Source organism: Anopheles moucheti, chromosome X (genome assembly GCF_943734755.1).
Source record: "Anopheles moucheti chromosome X, idAnoMoucSN_F20_07, whole genome shotgun sequence".
In the NCBI taxonomy this organism is placed as follows: Eukaryota; Metazoa; Arthropoda; class Insecta; order Diptera; family Culicidae; genus Anopheles; species Anopheles moucheti.
The window spans coordinates 11,148,892-11,161,818 of NC_069142.1; the positions used below are offsets into that span (position 1 = coordinate 11,148,892).

The following is a 12,927-nucleotide window of genomic DNA, read 5'->3' on the forward strand; positions in this document are numbered from 1 at the left end:
AACTGTAACACCCATTAGCCCGCACAGTTTTGCCAATGGGATGCATCATTTTTCTCTCTTTTTTGAAGCAAAGGAGCAGTATAGCACTCGGGTTTACGTAATACCTAGTTCCTTCGCACACCATGCAGTTCCCTGGGCGGGAGAGATATTAACTTTTAAGGCGAGTAATTATGAAACCCCAAAACCGGATCTTAGCGGGGTAGAGCATGAAACGGTAAATCGAAAAATTTAATCAGAAGATTTGCGGTTTTCTACTATTATGTCTAACAAATACGTTTTGTTTTTATTATAGCAATACAATTACGTTTTTTTTTCTTTTTTGCTCTTCGTGCTGGTAAAATAAGGGACAACAATCGGGACCTACACCAATGGCCCAACAGTTTCAAGTTAAAAATAAAATTGACCTTGCAACTTCCTCTTGGTTTGAATTTGTTAAGTGTCCTTTTTTGTTGTGTCTATCCTTCAGACATCTTCCTGAAGCGTTTTTTGTGAGTCCTTCCCGCTGGCGGAGGGCCACAACGCATCACTCATTTCGCCGTAACAGTGTTTCTGTTCCGGATTTCGGTACTTGTTCTCATTCTGTACCGATTGCGAATTGGTGCGACACTTGGTGAGGCACAGCTCGAACTGATCGGTTACTTCGGCATACAGTGCCACCTGTCTGCCGTTCGCTTTGGCTAATACATCCTCCAGGATTGGTCGCTACAAAAGAAAGGCAGTTTGAGAAATCGTAACACATTCACATTTTTTATTTGCTTTGATGCAATAGATTTACCTTGTCCGGGTTTAAACAGCAGGACACACAGTACTCGTACACTGCGCAGCAACGATTCGGTAGGCAGGTACGGCACGGAAACAGTTTCCTTGCATCAATATTCCCTTCGATGTCAGACTCGCTACAGCAGCCGTTTTTTAGCAGATCTGAACGGGAGCAAACATATCCCCGGTCGTCTACGATAAGCGATTTACCCTGGATCGAATTTCGGCAGGTAAGTGCTTCCGGCAGCTCGTCGGTTTCGTTGGCAACTGCCGTCGCAATCGCGGCCGGATCTGCGCCAGCACGCCCCGGTGTGTGTCTTGCTTTGGTCCAGATAATGTTTTTACGCAGCAACAGCTGCGTCTGTAGATAATCCCCATTTAAGCTTAGGTTGTTGTTCTGTGCAGCGTTTAGGTAGTAAATGAAAGGAAAACATTACACCAGACACTAGTAAACGGAGGGCAGAAAGTGTCCTCATGAGTTATTACCCTTCGAATCAGGTGGACCATACAGTAAGACAGGGAAAGAAGAAAAATAATCGCTAACACCAAACGCCGACGAATGAACTTTGCGATCACGACATAACACATCCTAGCGGTTCATGCTACGCTGTTTGTTTTCCTTTGTGCACACTTGCCCTGAAGGTGCGCTCATAATCACGTCCAGCAATTGTAGTACTCCGGCCGGAAACAATCAAACTCTCATTAGTTTGCGACGTTTGTTAAATCTTGTGGACCTAGAAGAGTTTTAAGTTTGGGAATTGAACCACAATGCGATAAACTTTGTAGCGTAGAATATTTGCACGAATAAAAACTGTAAACAAACGGATTTTTGACAACCGATTTGAGAATACGAAACGTCAAACGCTTCATAGACCCGGTGCGCATGGAAGCGGTGCATCGCTATACGGTACGATTTTGTTTGGTAGTGTGGGTGAGATCGTATTTTCGGTTTAAACTCCGTGGCGGATTATTCCACGCTGGGATCAGTACGGGATGGTCTTGATATACGCTATTTTGTAATGGAAACGAGCTGATTCCAAGATCTTAGTCCTGTACAAAATAATTGTTATATATTTGTTAAATATGAATTTAGTTCTTGTCATACATTATTGTAATTAAAAATACATAAAATCGTGCTTTCAAAATAGCAGCAAGATTTTTTTCCTTTCTACTGCGTGATTCTGACAGTTCTTCTATTGGTCTGTTTTGGCAATAGTGTGGCGGGTTTGTGCATATTGAATCCGAATAACCTGCCGGAGTTCCACGCTGCTAATTTGTGCCGAATGTCCACTCGAATGATGAATAGATCTGCGATATTTTGAGGACAAGCAACATGAAATCAGTTATCGAGTATGGAAATAAGTTTATATTGGCGCCGATGGTTCGTGTCGGCACACTGCCGATGCGGCTCCTGGCTCTGGAGTACGGTGCTGATCTAGTTTACACTGAGGAAATCGTCGATTGGAAGCTGCTCCGGGCGGAACGACACGAAAATGGCAAGTTTGCAAGGCTCATAGACCTTCAATTTTATTAACTGGAGCTTCATTAACACTGCAGAGGTGCTCGGTACGGTTGACTACATCGATAAGACCGATGGTACGGTTGTGTTCCGGACCTGCCCAGCCGAACGAGGGAAAGTGATCCTGCAGATCGGTACGGCGTCCGTCGATCGAGCAGTTGCCGTGGGACGCATGGTAGGCAGGGCCTTTTTATTAGTAATTCAGCGTATTTTTTAATAACTTACTTTATATATTATTTTAGATGCAGAATGATGTAGCAGCGATCGACGTGAATATGGGCTGTCCAAAAGATTTCTCTATCAAAGGTGGCATGGGAGTAGCGTTGCTGTACGATCGACCACGCGCTAAAGCCATCCTCGAGGCGTTGGTTGAGAGCGTCAGCATTCCGGTGACGTGCAAGATACGTGTCATGCCCGATCCGGACGACACGATACAGCTTGCGAAGGAATTACAGTCCACCGGGATCAGTGCAATTGGGGTGCATGGACGCACGAAAACAGAACGTCCTCGCCATCCCGTCAATGAAGGTAATGTTTGAGCAGCTTTTTTTTGTTAGTTTTATCATTCATGATACTTTCCATCTGATTATTACGACTTAGATGCTATTGCACGTGTGGCAACGGCCTTGGATATTCCCGTAATAGCGAACGGTGGTTCACAGAGTATAACGCGCCGTCACGATATAGTGAAGTTTGCCCAACGTTGTTCCACAACGAGCGTCATGGTGGCACGTGCTGCCGAGTGGAACTGTTCCATCTTTCGGACGGATGGTCCACTGCCGCTGGACGATGTGATTCGTCGGTATTTGGAACTCTCAGTGCGGTACGATAATTCACCTTCCAACACAAAGTACTGCGTGCAGATGATGTTGCGCAGCTTGCAGGAGAGTCCGATTGGAAGGCGTTTGCTCGACAGTCAAACAATGCAACAGATATGGTATGGTTTTCTGCTATAAGCTATATAGTATTACTAGACCTAACTTTATAACTAATAACAAGCGAAGAATGCAAAGTGGCGAATGATCGAAGATGATTCCGAAAAGTAGCTAAGAAGCTAAAGAAATCGAACTGAAGGAACTTATGGATGATTCATTAAACAAAATACCGGTCAAGGGGGATCAATAGAATTATAATAATACAGAAGGGAATATCAGATATGACGTTGTATGTTCCGCTATCGAGACTAATGTGAGATGGTTGTTTTTTAATCTTACCATTCCAGCGATATCTGGGACCTGGGAGACTATTGTCGGGATACGCAGTTGCGTTACCATTTCGCTGGTATCAAGGGTAGACGGGCATGCCGGCCACGTACGCATTCTGAGAACGGTGACACGCGTACGGATGAAACCGAACCAGCTACGAGCAAAAAGCAGTGCCTTGAGGAATCACACCAAACGGATTCGGAACCATTAAATGAAGAGAACGTTTGCTTCATAAGGTCTAACTTTACTGATGGTAAGATATCACGCTGGCACCCTAATTGTTTTAGTGGATCTGATTGGTCTTTTACCATTTCAGACAATACGCTACCTAAATCCAAGCTCTATCTGCACGCTGTTCGCAATGGGTTAGCACGGGCACAGTACGAAGTGCAGCAGAAGGATAAACTATTCCGTGCGGTTATCCGGTTCGATGGCCAGCGGTACACTAGCTCGTTCTGGGAGAAGAACAAGCGGTACGCGGAACAGGCAGCCGCCCTTGTCTGTCTGCTGAAACGTGGGGTAGAATCGCGCGACGAGCTGATACGCAACGGTGCCATGCTGCCGACCAAAAATACAACCAACGGTTGCGATGGGGAACAGAATGGTGGTTGCGAGACGAACGGTGTACGTTCGGTTGGGGTAAATGTAAATGATGTTATTCCAGCAGTCGCTGAGAGTTGTTAATGTGAAGCGCGTATGTGGTAAATGCCAAGTGTACAGTGAACCATGAATGAATAATGGATGCAACAACAACGAACATTATATTGCTTTTTGCTTTTGAAAGAAAGCGGCTGGATGCGGCTTAAATTAGAGCAACTTCATGACATCAATCGAATTGAAGGCTTGTGGGAACTAATTTATAAGATAAACAATTTTCTGTTTTAATGTTATGTACTCATATAGAGCATATTGGGTAATTTAATTTTTCTTTTACCATTATTCTATGGCGGGTAGAAGCGCAACCCTTTGGTTGAACAAAATCTATTCATTGCCTGAACTGTACGTGATTGACAGCTTGCGGAAATCGTGCAACTCTTCGAGCCAAACGTCACCACTGTTTGCCGGCACGGGTTCGAGCGCGGTCGGGAACGGTGGTGTACCGGCTGGTCCACCTTTCGAACCGTGCTGCCGCAACGGAAGTATTGTATCGTAGATGTACACGATCCCGTTCGTGTTGCCTGCAATGTTGCTGCCCATCACCCACATCACATTGTACTGCGGATTGATGCGTAGAATTTGCAGACCGCGCAACACGCGCCACCGGTTCCCCATGTGCCCAGGCAGACGTGTACCAGGCCACACACGTGCCTTATTACCACCAGCACCGATGTTGCCCGGCCTGCGATGCGTCTTGGTGACGCCGTGCGACTTCGGCATACCCTTGAATCCGTGGCGTTTCACCACACCCTGGAATCCCCGGTCCACGGTAAGACCCCGTACGTCCACGTAGTCTCCGACGCGGAAGTGATTCACGGTCAGCGCGGTACCGGTCGGCAGCTGAGCTTCCGGTGAGATGATAAACCGGCACAAATGTTTCTTCGGCAGTACGCCCGAATTCTGGAACAGGCCGGCGTACTCTTTGGTGAAGAGCGATGGGTCACCGTTTTCCGCGCCGACCAACAGACAACCGTACGGTTTGCGCCAGTTGCGGCTTTGCCGTGGTTCCTGTGCCGGTCGGTACTCTTCCGGCGGTATATACTTCACCACCTCGTTTTCGATTATCTGGAAAATTACAGATCCGTTAGTCTAATAGATCTAATAGCGTCTAAACTTTGTCAACAGACCTGCAGCAATGTGGTACGAACTTTCCGTCCATCTTTCGTCCACATCGGGTACTGTCCAATCTTTTTCGCAATCACACCGGTACGCTTCAGACCCGGACTCCATTGGGCCAGCTGCCCGCTTTGTTCTATGTTCAGCAATGTTGCCTGACTACGCTGGGAAGCCGCCAGTATGGTTTCCCGCTTTACTTCATTCAGGAAGGCTGTATTATCCGCGGTAAATTGTTCATTGTGTAGCTGGAAATGTGAAGAAGTTCGCATCATACAATAATTCTAAATAGGATATTTGTTCGTTCCGAAAGTGGGATTTACCGTGCGTGTCTTTTTCGTGAACCACACGGGATTACGAAGCCGGGGACGATTGAGATAATTTTTCAAACGCATCTGTATGAGGCTGCAGCTCCTGTTGGAATGTTGGAAAAGCAGAACTGTGCTTAATATATGTATGGTTTATGTTTACCGGCTGCTTACCGCTGGCGTTGCTCTAAGAGGACCATACAGACTGCTAGACGGTGAGGCGAAAACATTTTCTTCAGACGTGTTTCTCTCAGCTAAATCAAAACAACTGAGATGATGGAGACAAATTTCATGTACTGCTATCGCACGTAAATCACCAGCGGTAACACTAGTAATGCAATATTTACTTTAAACCCTTCGCAATACTGGAATCACAAATCCGGCATCTATAATCGTAGCCAAACATGCCCGTGATTAAATAACTGGCCAAGGTCTATCGAGTAAAGACCGCATTGCAAAACGTAAATATTGGCTATTACCTCAGTGCTCAATACACCTTGGTGAAGGGTTTGCCGTGCTGTCAAATATTTCACCACGCTTTTGATGGTTTATTTACAGTCGAGTCACAATGACAGGATGTGGTGGGTACGCAATGAAACTGCTTATTATTGTTATTTTCTACGCACATTTTCAAAATTATGCGTTAGACAATGTTTCAAACACTTTTCACTTCAATGCATTATGTTACTTTTAACAAATTTACGTCGTTTATCGCAAGGAAATGAATTGATTTCATGTAGGCTAGCGAAGTTTGAAAGAATTCTTAGCAGAGACCGCTTCTAAATGAGGCAACCATTTACCAATATTGTTATTTTAAGCACTGATTGGTCAATATTTGGACTATTGCTGGTCTTTTTCCTGAGCATAAGCTTTATGGAAGAGGTGGAACGAACTAGGATATAGGACTTCCAGGTCTACGGTAAACTCAACAGTACAACAAGTGTAATCTGGGTTAGAATCTCAAGTTGGTCGGGCATCCGTTTATTCGACTATGACTAATTCAAGCCACAGATAACATGCTATTGGATATGGCAGGTCATGACCGACAACCGTTACATATTAAAAAAAAATCAAAAGAAGAGGAATAATCCATTCAGATCCAATATTAAGCAGATATGTGTTACGGGACGGCGCTTATTTGATTCGCAAAAGTTTCGTTTCGGGCAAGATGTACACCTGACGCGTTGGGACACCAAAGCTAATAACAGGTTGATTGTGCCACACGGTATAAAAGTGCTGACACATGCTTGCCGAACCCACGGCGGTGCTTTCTGTAGGTCAGTGGTATCGTCCGTACGCGAAACTGCTGATCCGTGTGTGGTATGCCACCGTGGAAAATTGTCCCAGTAACGCTTATTATTTGCAATTACTGTGACGCTAACGTACAGCGGTGAAGATTCAATTTTCATACATAATCAAGCACTACATGTGCTTGTCAACGGACACCTAATTGATTCATCTTCTGTGTTGATCTTTTCAATGTGTTGATCATCTTAATGTTGCAGTTTTCCTCAATAAAACGCGTCAATCAAGCAGTATTATAACGTTACTAATTTTGTAATTTGCTTTCCGCATTACACTCGCCTGTTTTAACGTCCGCGATTTATGAAACCGTTAACGACCATCCAACACGCTCCAGATTTATGATCTCCATAGCCCACAGCCTAGGTGAAAGGAGAAAAAACTAGCAACCGAAACCAACAATAAAAAACAAACTGCTTCACCTCGCCAAACATTTCAGCCGCGGACGAACCCTGCACACAGAGCGTGCCGGAGCTCGGTTATACCTGCATCCCAAAAACGAATCCATTTCCACCGGGTAAAGATAACTACCTCCAAACACATCATCCCCAAGCATAATTCATACCGGGCGTGCATCAATTGCATGCACTGGGTGTTTTAGCGTCGGCAAAAAAAACAAAACCACCCCGTGCACCGAAATTTATTCTGAACGGTAACGCGGCGCCACGATGCGTTGCAAACGGTGTGCGTGCGTGCGTGCACCCAAAGACTGTTGCACGAAAATGCAAACGATGCGCTATTAATAAATGAATTCGCGGTAAGGCGCACCAGCACGCGTCGGAAATGGCGTGCCGGATGTGGGATATGCCGCCGTCCGTAACACGCGGTCACACGTGCGGTAGTATCGGTTTCTGCGCAATGTCAGTGACGAGTGGTGCTGCGAGACAAAACATATAAAAAAACACAGACCGGACACACTCCCCCGCGCAAGTGTGAAATACTTTATTTGCGTAGCAGACAAAACGAGACGAATTCTCCCCGGAACGGCCCCCCGATTAACGGAGAAATGTTCTTTTAACCGGAACCGTAAAGGAAAGTTAAAAGAAAACGGGTTAAAGGATTGGGTGGGGGCGTAAGATTGACAAAACTAGTGGCTGTGTGTTTCGAAAAGCGAGAGAGAGAGAGAGTCGACGGTCGTAAACAGATTTGATCTCACGTCGCACGCAATGAGAGATTATCAACTAGCTTATTCGGCTACGGCGCTCACCGCAGATGCACACGCATTACATGAATCGGTTGGTGTACACTAGGGATGAGAATAATCACTCTTTTCAATGATTTGAAACAGAGTGGAAGATTTGAAACCTTTACTCACTCTTTTGAGATTCTTTGAAAAGTATTACACTACATTAATGTTTTTACCACTCTTTTGCGTTTATACTCACTCCTACTCTCTGTGCTTACTAGAAATTCAAGAGACAAGAGAAACTCACTCACTCACTAACTCACTCACTGTTACTAACCCGAAATCCTCCGGCGGGCAGTAAAATCCGAAGAGAGTGGCAAAACACGTTTGCTCACTCATCATCAGTATTTGCTATCTCAAAAGAGTGATAATACTCTTTTACTCACTCTTACAGAGTGATTATAATCCAAAGAGTGATAAAACAGTTTGACTCACTCTTGAGTGAGTTTCTAGTCGGCACAGAGAGTGAGAGTGAGTATTAACGCAAAAGAGTGGTTAAAGGAGCCATAAAAACTCTTCGTGCTGATTTATACTCATTCAGTCTTTCGAAGGTTTCAACTCAATCACTCACTCTTACTCATCGCGCACACCTCACAGCTTTATCACTATGATCTCTTTTCTCTCTTTTGAACATCTTCTCACTTTCGCGCACGATAGCAGTGATAAGTTTGACATCGGAACAATCTCTTTCAGCGTTCGCTGCCTCGATCATGCACCGGATGGACTATCAAATGTGGCTGACCGTGGCCGCTGATTGTTACATTTTATGATTCATCGGGATCGTTCACGCCTATCGGACGCTCTCTGGTTGGGTATATTTTCTTACGTTTGCTCACTCGACACCACCCTTCAATGCCTTGTTTTGCGCAAACGTTTCTGTATAGCACGGCGTTTTAGGTGCGTTACCATTTTGGGTAGTCAACTCGAGCTCTGGAGACCATTTAGTCGAAGAACGGAATGGAATGAACCATATAGATTGGTTTGAATGAAGAGAGAGGGATGATCAAGAAACAGAACGAGAAGGGAATAGATCTATAGGTGGATAGGCACATAAAACACCTCGTCTAACACACCGCACACAGGTAACCTTGTTCGCCAAAGTTTTTCCCAACTGCAAAAACCCTGTCCGAGGGGTTTTGCATCATTACGGCGCCACCTCCACCCGCACACGCCTACAACCCCCTCCACAAGCTTGATTTAATACTCTCTCTGTGTGTGTGAGTGTTTTTCTTAAATCCATCTTGTGGGTTTTCTTTGCAGGGTGCTCGGGCTCGTTCGGATTGGCAGTGATGAAGATGATCTGGCAGATGAAAAACAGCAACGGCATCCGGGCCGCAATTGTTGCAGCAATTACCATTGACCTAATAAATCGCCTTCCGCTTTCCTTGTTCGGCCATCGTTGCCCCGGCTTGGTTTCGAACACGAACACATGCGGTCCCCCCGCCAGATTCGGCCGGTGGCTTTTGGGTCCGGTTTGATCCGTTCGCTGGCACTCTGGGATACGCGCTGGTCTTTTCGGTTGATGAGTTTTCACTTTATGGGCGCCATTGCTCCGAACTCCGGACCGATCAAACCGATCACGATCCAGAAAGTTTGGGATTTCTTTTTGCTTTTTCATTCTCTCTCTCTCTCTCTCTCTCTCTCTCTCTTTTTCACTCTTTCTCTCCCTCTCTTGTCATCTTGCTGATGTCTTTCTAATCTCTTAACATCTTGCATTTTTACTGGATTTTGGAAGAATGGATGGAAGAAAAGAAGGCGAGAGATAGAGTACCTCTAACGAGTTTAGTTTTCCACACAATACCCTCGGTCTCCACCGTGCCCCGTGAGGGGTATTGTGTGTGACCTCACCATAGCCGGATCGAAAAGTGTCTATTTTGATATCCAAAGAAAAAAAAAGCTAAAGACTTTGGCCCGTACAGTCCTTCCCCATTTGGGAGGGTTGGTCAGACTAGAAGACGGACAGCAAACACGGAACAACGCCGGTCATCTCTATTAATTTATCCCCCATCGTACCATGACGGCCCTGCTTCACGTTTCAATCCACCTGCACATGCACCCATTATCGGTTAAGCCCGGTCGGGAGAAGAAACTACCGGCCCCGTTTAGCCAAGTCTACATCAACCTTCAGGCGTTTGGTACCATCGGTACGATCGGTTGTTGTGTTTTTTTTTCGGGGGCTTAGTTTACGGTGAAGGTGATATATATTTATCAGCTTCTCGGCTGTGCCCAATTTCCCTCGCTGACCAGGCCCGGCAATGCCCGTGTATTTTGCGGTGATTGGAAGTGAAATTTTTACGGAGCACCTCGACTAGTAACAGCAAGAAAACTAGATGATTAATTTATACTTACCCCGCGAGCTGATAGAGGCGCTCGTCTTCACGTGCTTATCGGTACGGTTTTGATGCGATCGATCGACCAACCAAACCGCGGTGGGGGAAAGAAAGCAACGCGTCGGTTCATTTGCCACTAACGGAGATGATAAAGCAACGCTTCTCTAGTTGCTAATGAAGGGAAAATGTGGAAATCGAAAACCTTCAAATTGGACTGAAATGGTGTTGCCCAACGATAAGTTACTGTGCCATAGTTGAAGTTTCAGATAATTTGGAGACTGTTTGTGGTGGAGTGTAAGTATGACAGTATGCGTACTACACCCACAACTAACAACTGGGATTAGTACTCTTATTCTAATTCCAAACTACTCAAACGATATAACGACCTGTTTCAATCGAGGTTGTTGGAATTCTAGAAAAACCCATCAACTCCAATATCTCTACAATATCTCCACAAACAGCTGGGCGGTAGCGCAATGGCAGCAAACTAGCCGGTTCACGCTTTAATTCAATTTTACGACCACAAAATGAACCGTCTCCACACCATTGCTGACCGGTAGTTGTTTGGGGGGGGTAGAGGAGTTGCAGCGATCGCTACCCAATAAACACGCTCGTGTTTGTCTTTCTTTTTAGCTGTTCCTTCCACGTTTTTTGGTTGCGCTTGCCTGCACCTCAATTCCTGCACTATAGCTTTTCTTCAATTCTCACTGCCGTTAACCTTCCCTTGTTTTAGTGTATGTGGCTTCTTTTTGCCACAGTTCTAATCAAGCCACTTTATAAATATTTAGATAAAGCACCGGTGCAGCACGCGTACTATCTTGTTAGGTTTAAACGTCTGTTTCGTGGCGCGCCTTGCATGTTCCGATCGTGATCTGTTGGAACTTCTGCCTATCTTCCGCCCCCGCGAGGTACGAATAAGGAATCTCGCTGTTTAGGTGTTTCTGGTGTACTCCGCTGATTTGAACACCAAATGATTAACTACCTCTGTTTACTACACCGTACCTATAGAGACTTCATGTCCTACACTCTTTGAAATTCATCAATACCTTCAGATCGGACTATTCAAATACAAGACCAGAAGCTTGACGTTTAAAGTACTTCCATTCTTCTTGTCTTCGAAGTATGAATAAGGATTCTTGACTGCTTGGGTCTTCCAGAAGTACTCCGCAGATTTGACCAAGTGATCAACTACATCTATTTACTACATCTCACTTCTTAAATAGTTTGAAGTTTGTCACCAAGTACATTCAGATGATGGTACTGAGTATCAGAACTCATTGTCTATCAGCTATCTAAAAGGGTTCTGATGATCTTACTAGATATGATGCAACAGGTGTGAGGCAACACCAAATGATCAACTACATCTAATTACTATAGCCCATGTCTGAAATAGTTTGAAGTTCGTCACCAAGTATATTCAGAAGATGTTACTGAATACCAGAACTCGCTGTCTATCAGCTATCGAAAGGGTCTTCCTGATCTTACTAGATGCGACGTAACAGGTGTGCGGCAACACCTCATTACCGAGCATTCACAACCCCGAAACGTACTCCCCTCATGGAATCATCTCATTAAACTGATTTGCGCATTAGAATAAAGCCACGTGATATGATTCTCCCCTTTTACCAATTTAGAGGAAGTGACCAGCTGTCCACACCCGACACACTAAATAGCGTACGAGGTCTAGGGTTGCGAGACAATTTATTCCAATTCATCACGAGCACAGCAAGCGCGCTGTAGCGCACATAGCCCACGTACGCTGGGACGCTAGCAGACGTGCCGGTTGGACACGATGCATTTGTTGACGTTGCGCGAAAACACCATGCCGTCCGGGCAGGTGAGATGCACCGACACGAACGTACCGGAAGGTTGCTGCAGCTTGCACAGGAAGTACGATCGGCAGTCGACCGAGTTGATGTCGGCAAAGCGGCCCGTCGCGGTGCAGGGATATTCCGGTGCAGGTCCAGAATAGCTGAAACTACCTCCACCGCCATCGCTCGCACTGTCCCGTGGCGCTATCCGTTCGGTGATGAGCGGTGCGTTTGTTGATGTAAATTTGCCGGTGCTGGTGGTGATGGTGGTTGATGGCTCCGTTGTGGATGGTTCGGGCCGGATGATCGCCGGTACGATTGATGTTGACGACCATGAATGGTCGAAGGGTTCTCCTGAGCCGTCCTCGGGTTCACCGCAAAACGTTGAGTAAGCTCCAGACGATCCGTCATCCTGCATATCGTCCGTAACGGTGTGCTCTAGATCAACTCGAGAGCTTGCATTCACGCATTGTACTGCACCGGTGGAGAACACCAAACCCTGAGGACACTGTAGCAGGTGTAACCGCAAGCGTCGAGAGGTGTGTTCCGCGCGCTCCGTAGTATCATCCCACCGGCAACCGAAATACGTGCGACAGGTGCGATCTGTCGGATTTGGGAGCAATCGGTCAGGTTCGCTGCATTCCAACTCCTCGTCGCTACCAGCGTAGCCTTCATCAGGGTCTCCAACTTCTTCATCAATTACCGGTGGCACCGTAGACGGTACGCTCACCGGGCAA

At 45.9% G+C, this 12,927-nt stretch overlaps 3 protein-coding genes across 3 annotated transcripts; 1 reads left to right on the forward strand and 2 right to left on the reverse strand.

Annotated features, from left to right (window-relative positions):
* Positions 1 to 253: 253 nt before the first annotated feature.
* LOC128307092 (SREBP regulating gene protein) lies at positions 254 to 1,566 on the reverse strand. Its single transcript, XM_053044815.1, has 3 exons — positions 1,246 to 1,566; positions 776 to 1,156; positions 254 to 702 (listed from the first exon to the last, which is right to left on the reverse strand). Exons 1-3 carry the CDS (start codon positions 1,345 to 1,347, stop codon positions 463 to 465), a joined length of 723 nt encoding a protein of 240 aa, XP_052900775.1. The 5' UTR covers positions 1,348 to 1,566; the 3' UTR covers positions 254 to 462.
* A 297-nt stretch (positions 1,567 to 1,863) lies between these two features.
* On the forward strand, positions 1,864 to 4,231 carry LOC128306655 (tRNA-dihydrouridine(20) synthase [NAD(P)+]-like). Its single transcript, XM_053044233.1, has 6 exons — positions 1,864 to 2,255; positions 2,317 to 2,453; positions 2,521 to 2,806; positions 2,879 to 3,215; positions 3,501 to 3,736; positions 3,800 to 4,231. The coding sequence occupies exons 1-6, from the start codon at positions 2,093 to 2,095 to the stop codon at positions 4,165 to 4,167; spliced, it is 1,527 nt and encodes a 508-aa protein (XP_052900193.1). The 5' UTR covers positions 1,864 to 2,092; the 3' UTR covers positions 4,168 to 4,231.
* On the reverse strand, positions 3,988 to 5,937 carry LOC128306656 (50S ribosomal protein L3). The gene is made up of 4 exons (XM_053044234.1): positions 5,736 to 5,937; positions 5,577 to 5,667; positions 5,268 to 5,501; positions 3,988 to 5,205 (listed from the first exon to the last, which is right to left on the reverse strand). The coding sequence occupies exons 1-4, from the start codon at positions 5,789 to 5,791 to the stop codon at positions 4,465 to 4,467; spliced, it is 1,122 nt and encodes a 373-aa protein (XP_052900194.1). The 5' UTR covers positions 5,792 to 5,937; the 3' UTR covers positions 3,988 to 4,464.
* Between the last annotated feature and the right edge of the window lie 6,990 nt (positions 5,938 to 12,927).

Excerpts from the sequence above, each read along its gene's own strand:
- LOC128307092 (XM_053044815.1), bottom strand. The coding sequence starts at position 1,347 with ATGTGTTATGTCGTGATCGCAAAGTTCATTCGTCGGCGTTTGGTGTTA. Across the intron at positions 1,157-1,245 it reads TGGTCCACCTGATTCGAAGG|AACAACAACCTAAGCTTAAA; the intron begins GTAATAACTCAT and ends AACGCTGCACAG. Across the intron at positions 703-775 it reads GCTGTTTAAACCCGGACAAG|CGACCAATCCTGGAGGATGT; the intron begins GTAAATCTATTG and ends TTTCTTTTGTAG.
- LOC128306656 (XM_053044234.1), bottom strand. The coding sequence starts at position 5,791 with ATGTTTTCGCCTCACCGTCTAGCAGTCTGTATGGTCCTCTTAGAGCAA. Across the intron at positions 5,502-5,576 it reads TCACGAAAAAGACACGCACG|CTACACAATGAACAATTTAC; the intron begins GTAAATCCCACT and ends TCACATTTCCAG. Across the intron at positions 5,206-5,267 it reads TTCGTACCACATTGCTGCAG|ATAATCGAAAACGAGGTGGT; the intron begins GTCTGTTGACAA and ends GTAATTTTCCAG.
- LOC128306655 (XM_053044233.1), top strand. The coding sequence starts at position 2,093 with ATGAAATCAGTTATCGAGTATGGAAATAAGTTTATATTGGCGCCGATG. Across the intron at positions 2,454-2,520 it reads CAGTTGCCGTGGGACGCATG|ATGCAGAATGATGTAGCAGC; the intron begins GTAGGCAGGGCC and ends ATATTATTTTAG. Across the intron at positions 3,216-3,500 it reads CAAACAATGCAACAGATATG|CGATATCTGGGACCTGGGAG; the intron begins GTATGGTTTTCT and ends TTACCATTCCAG.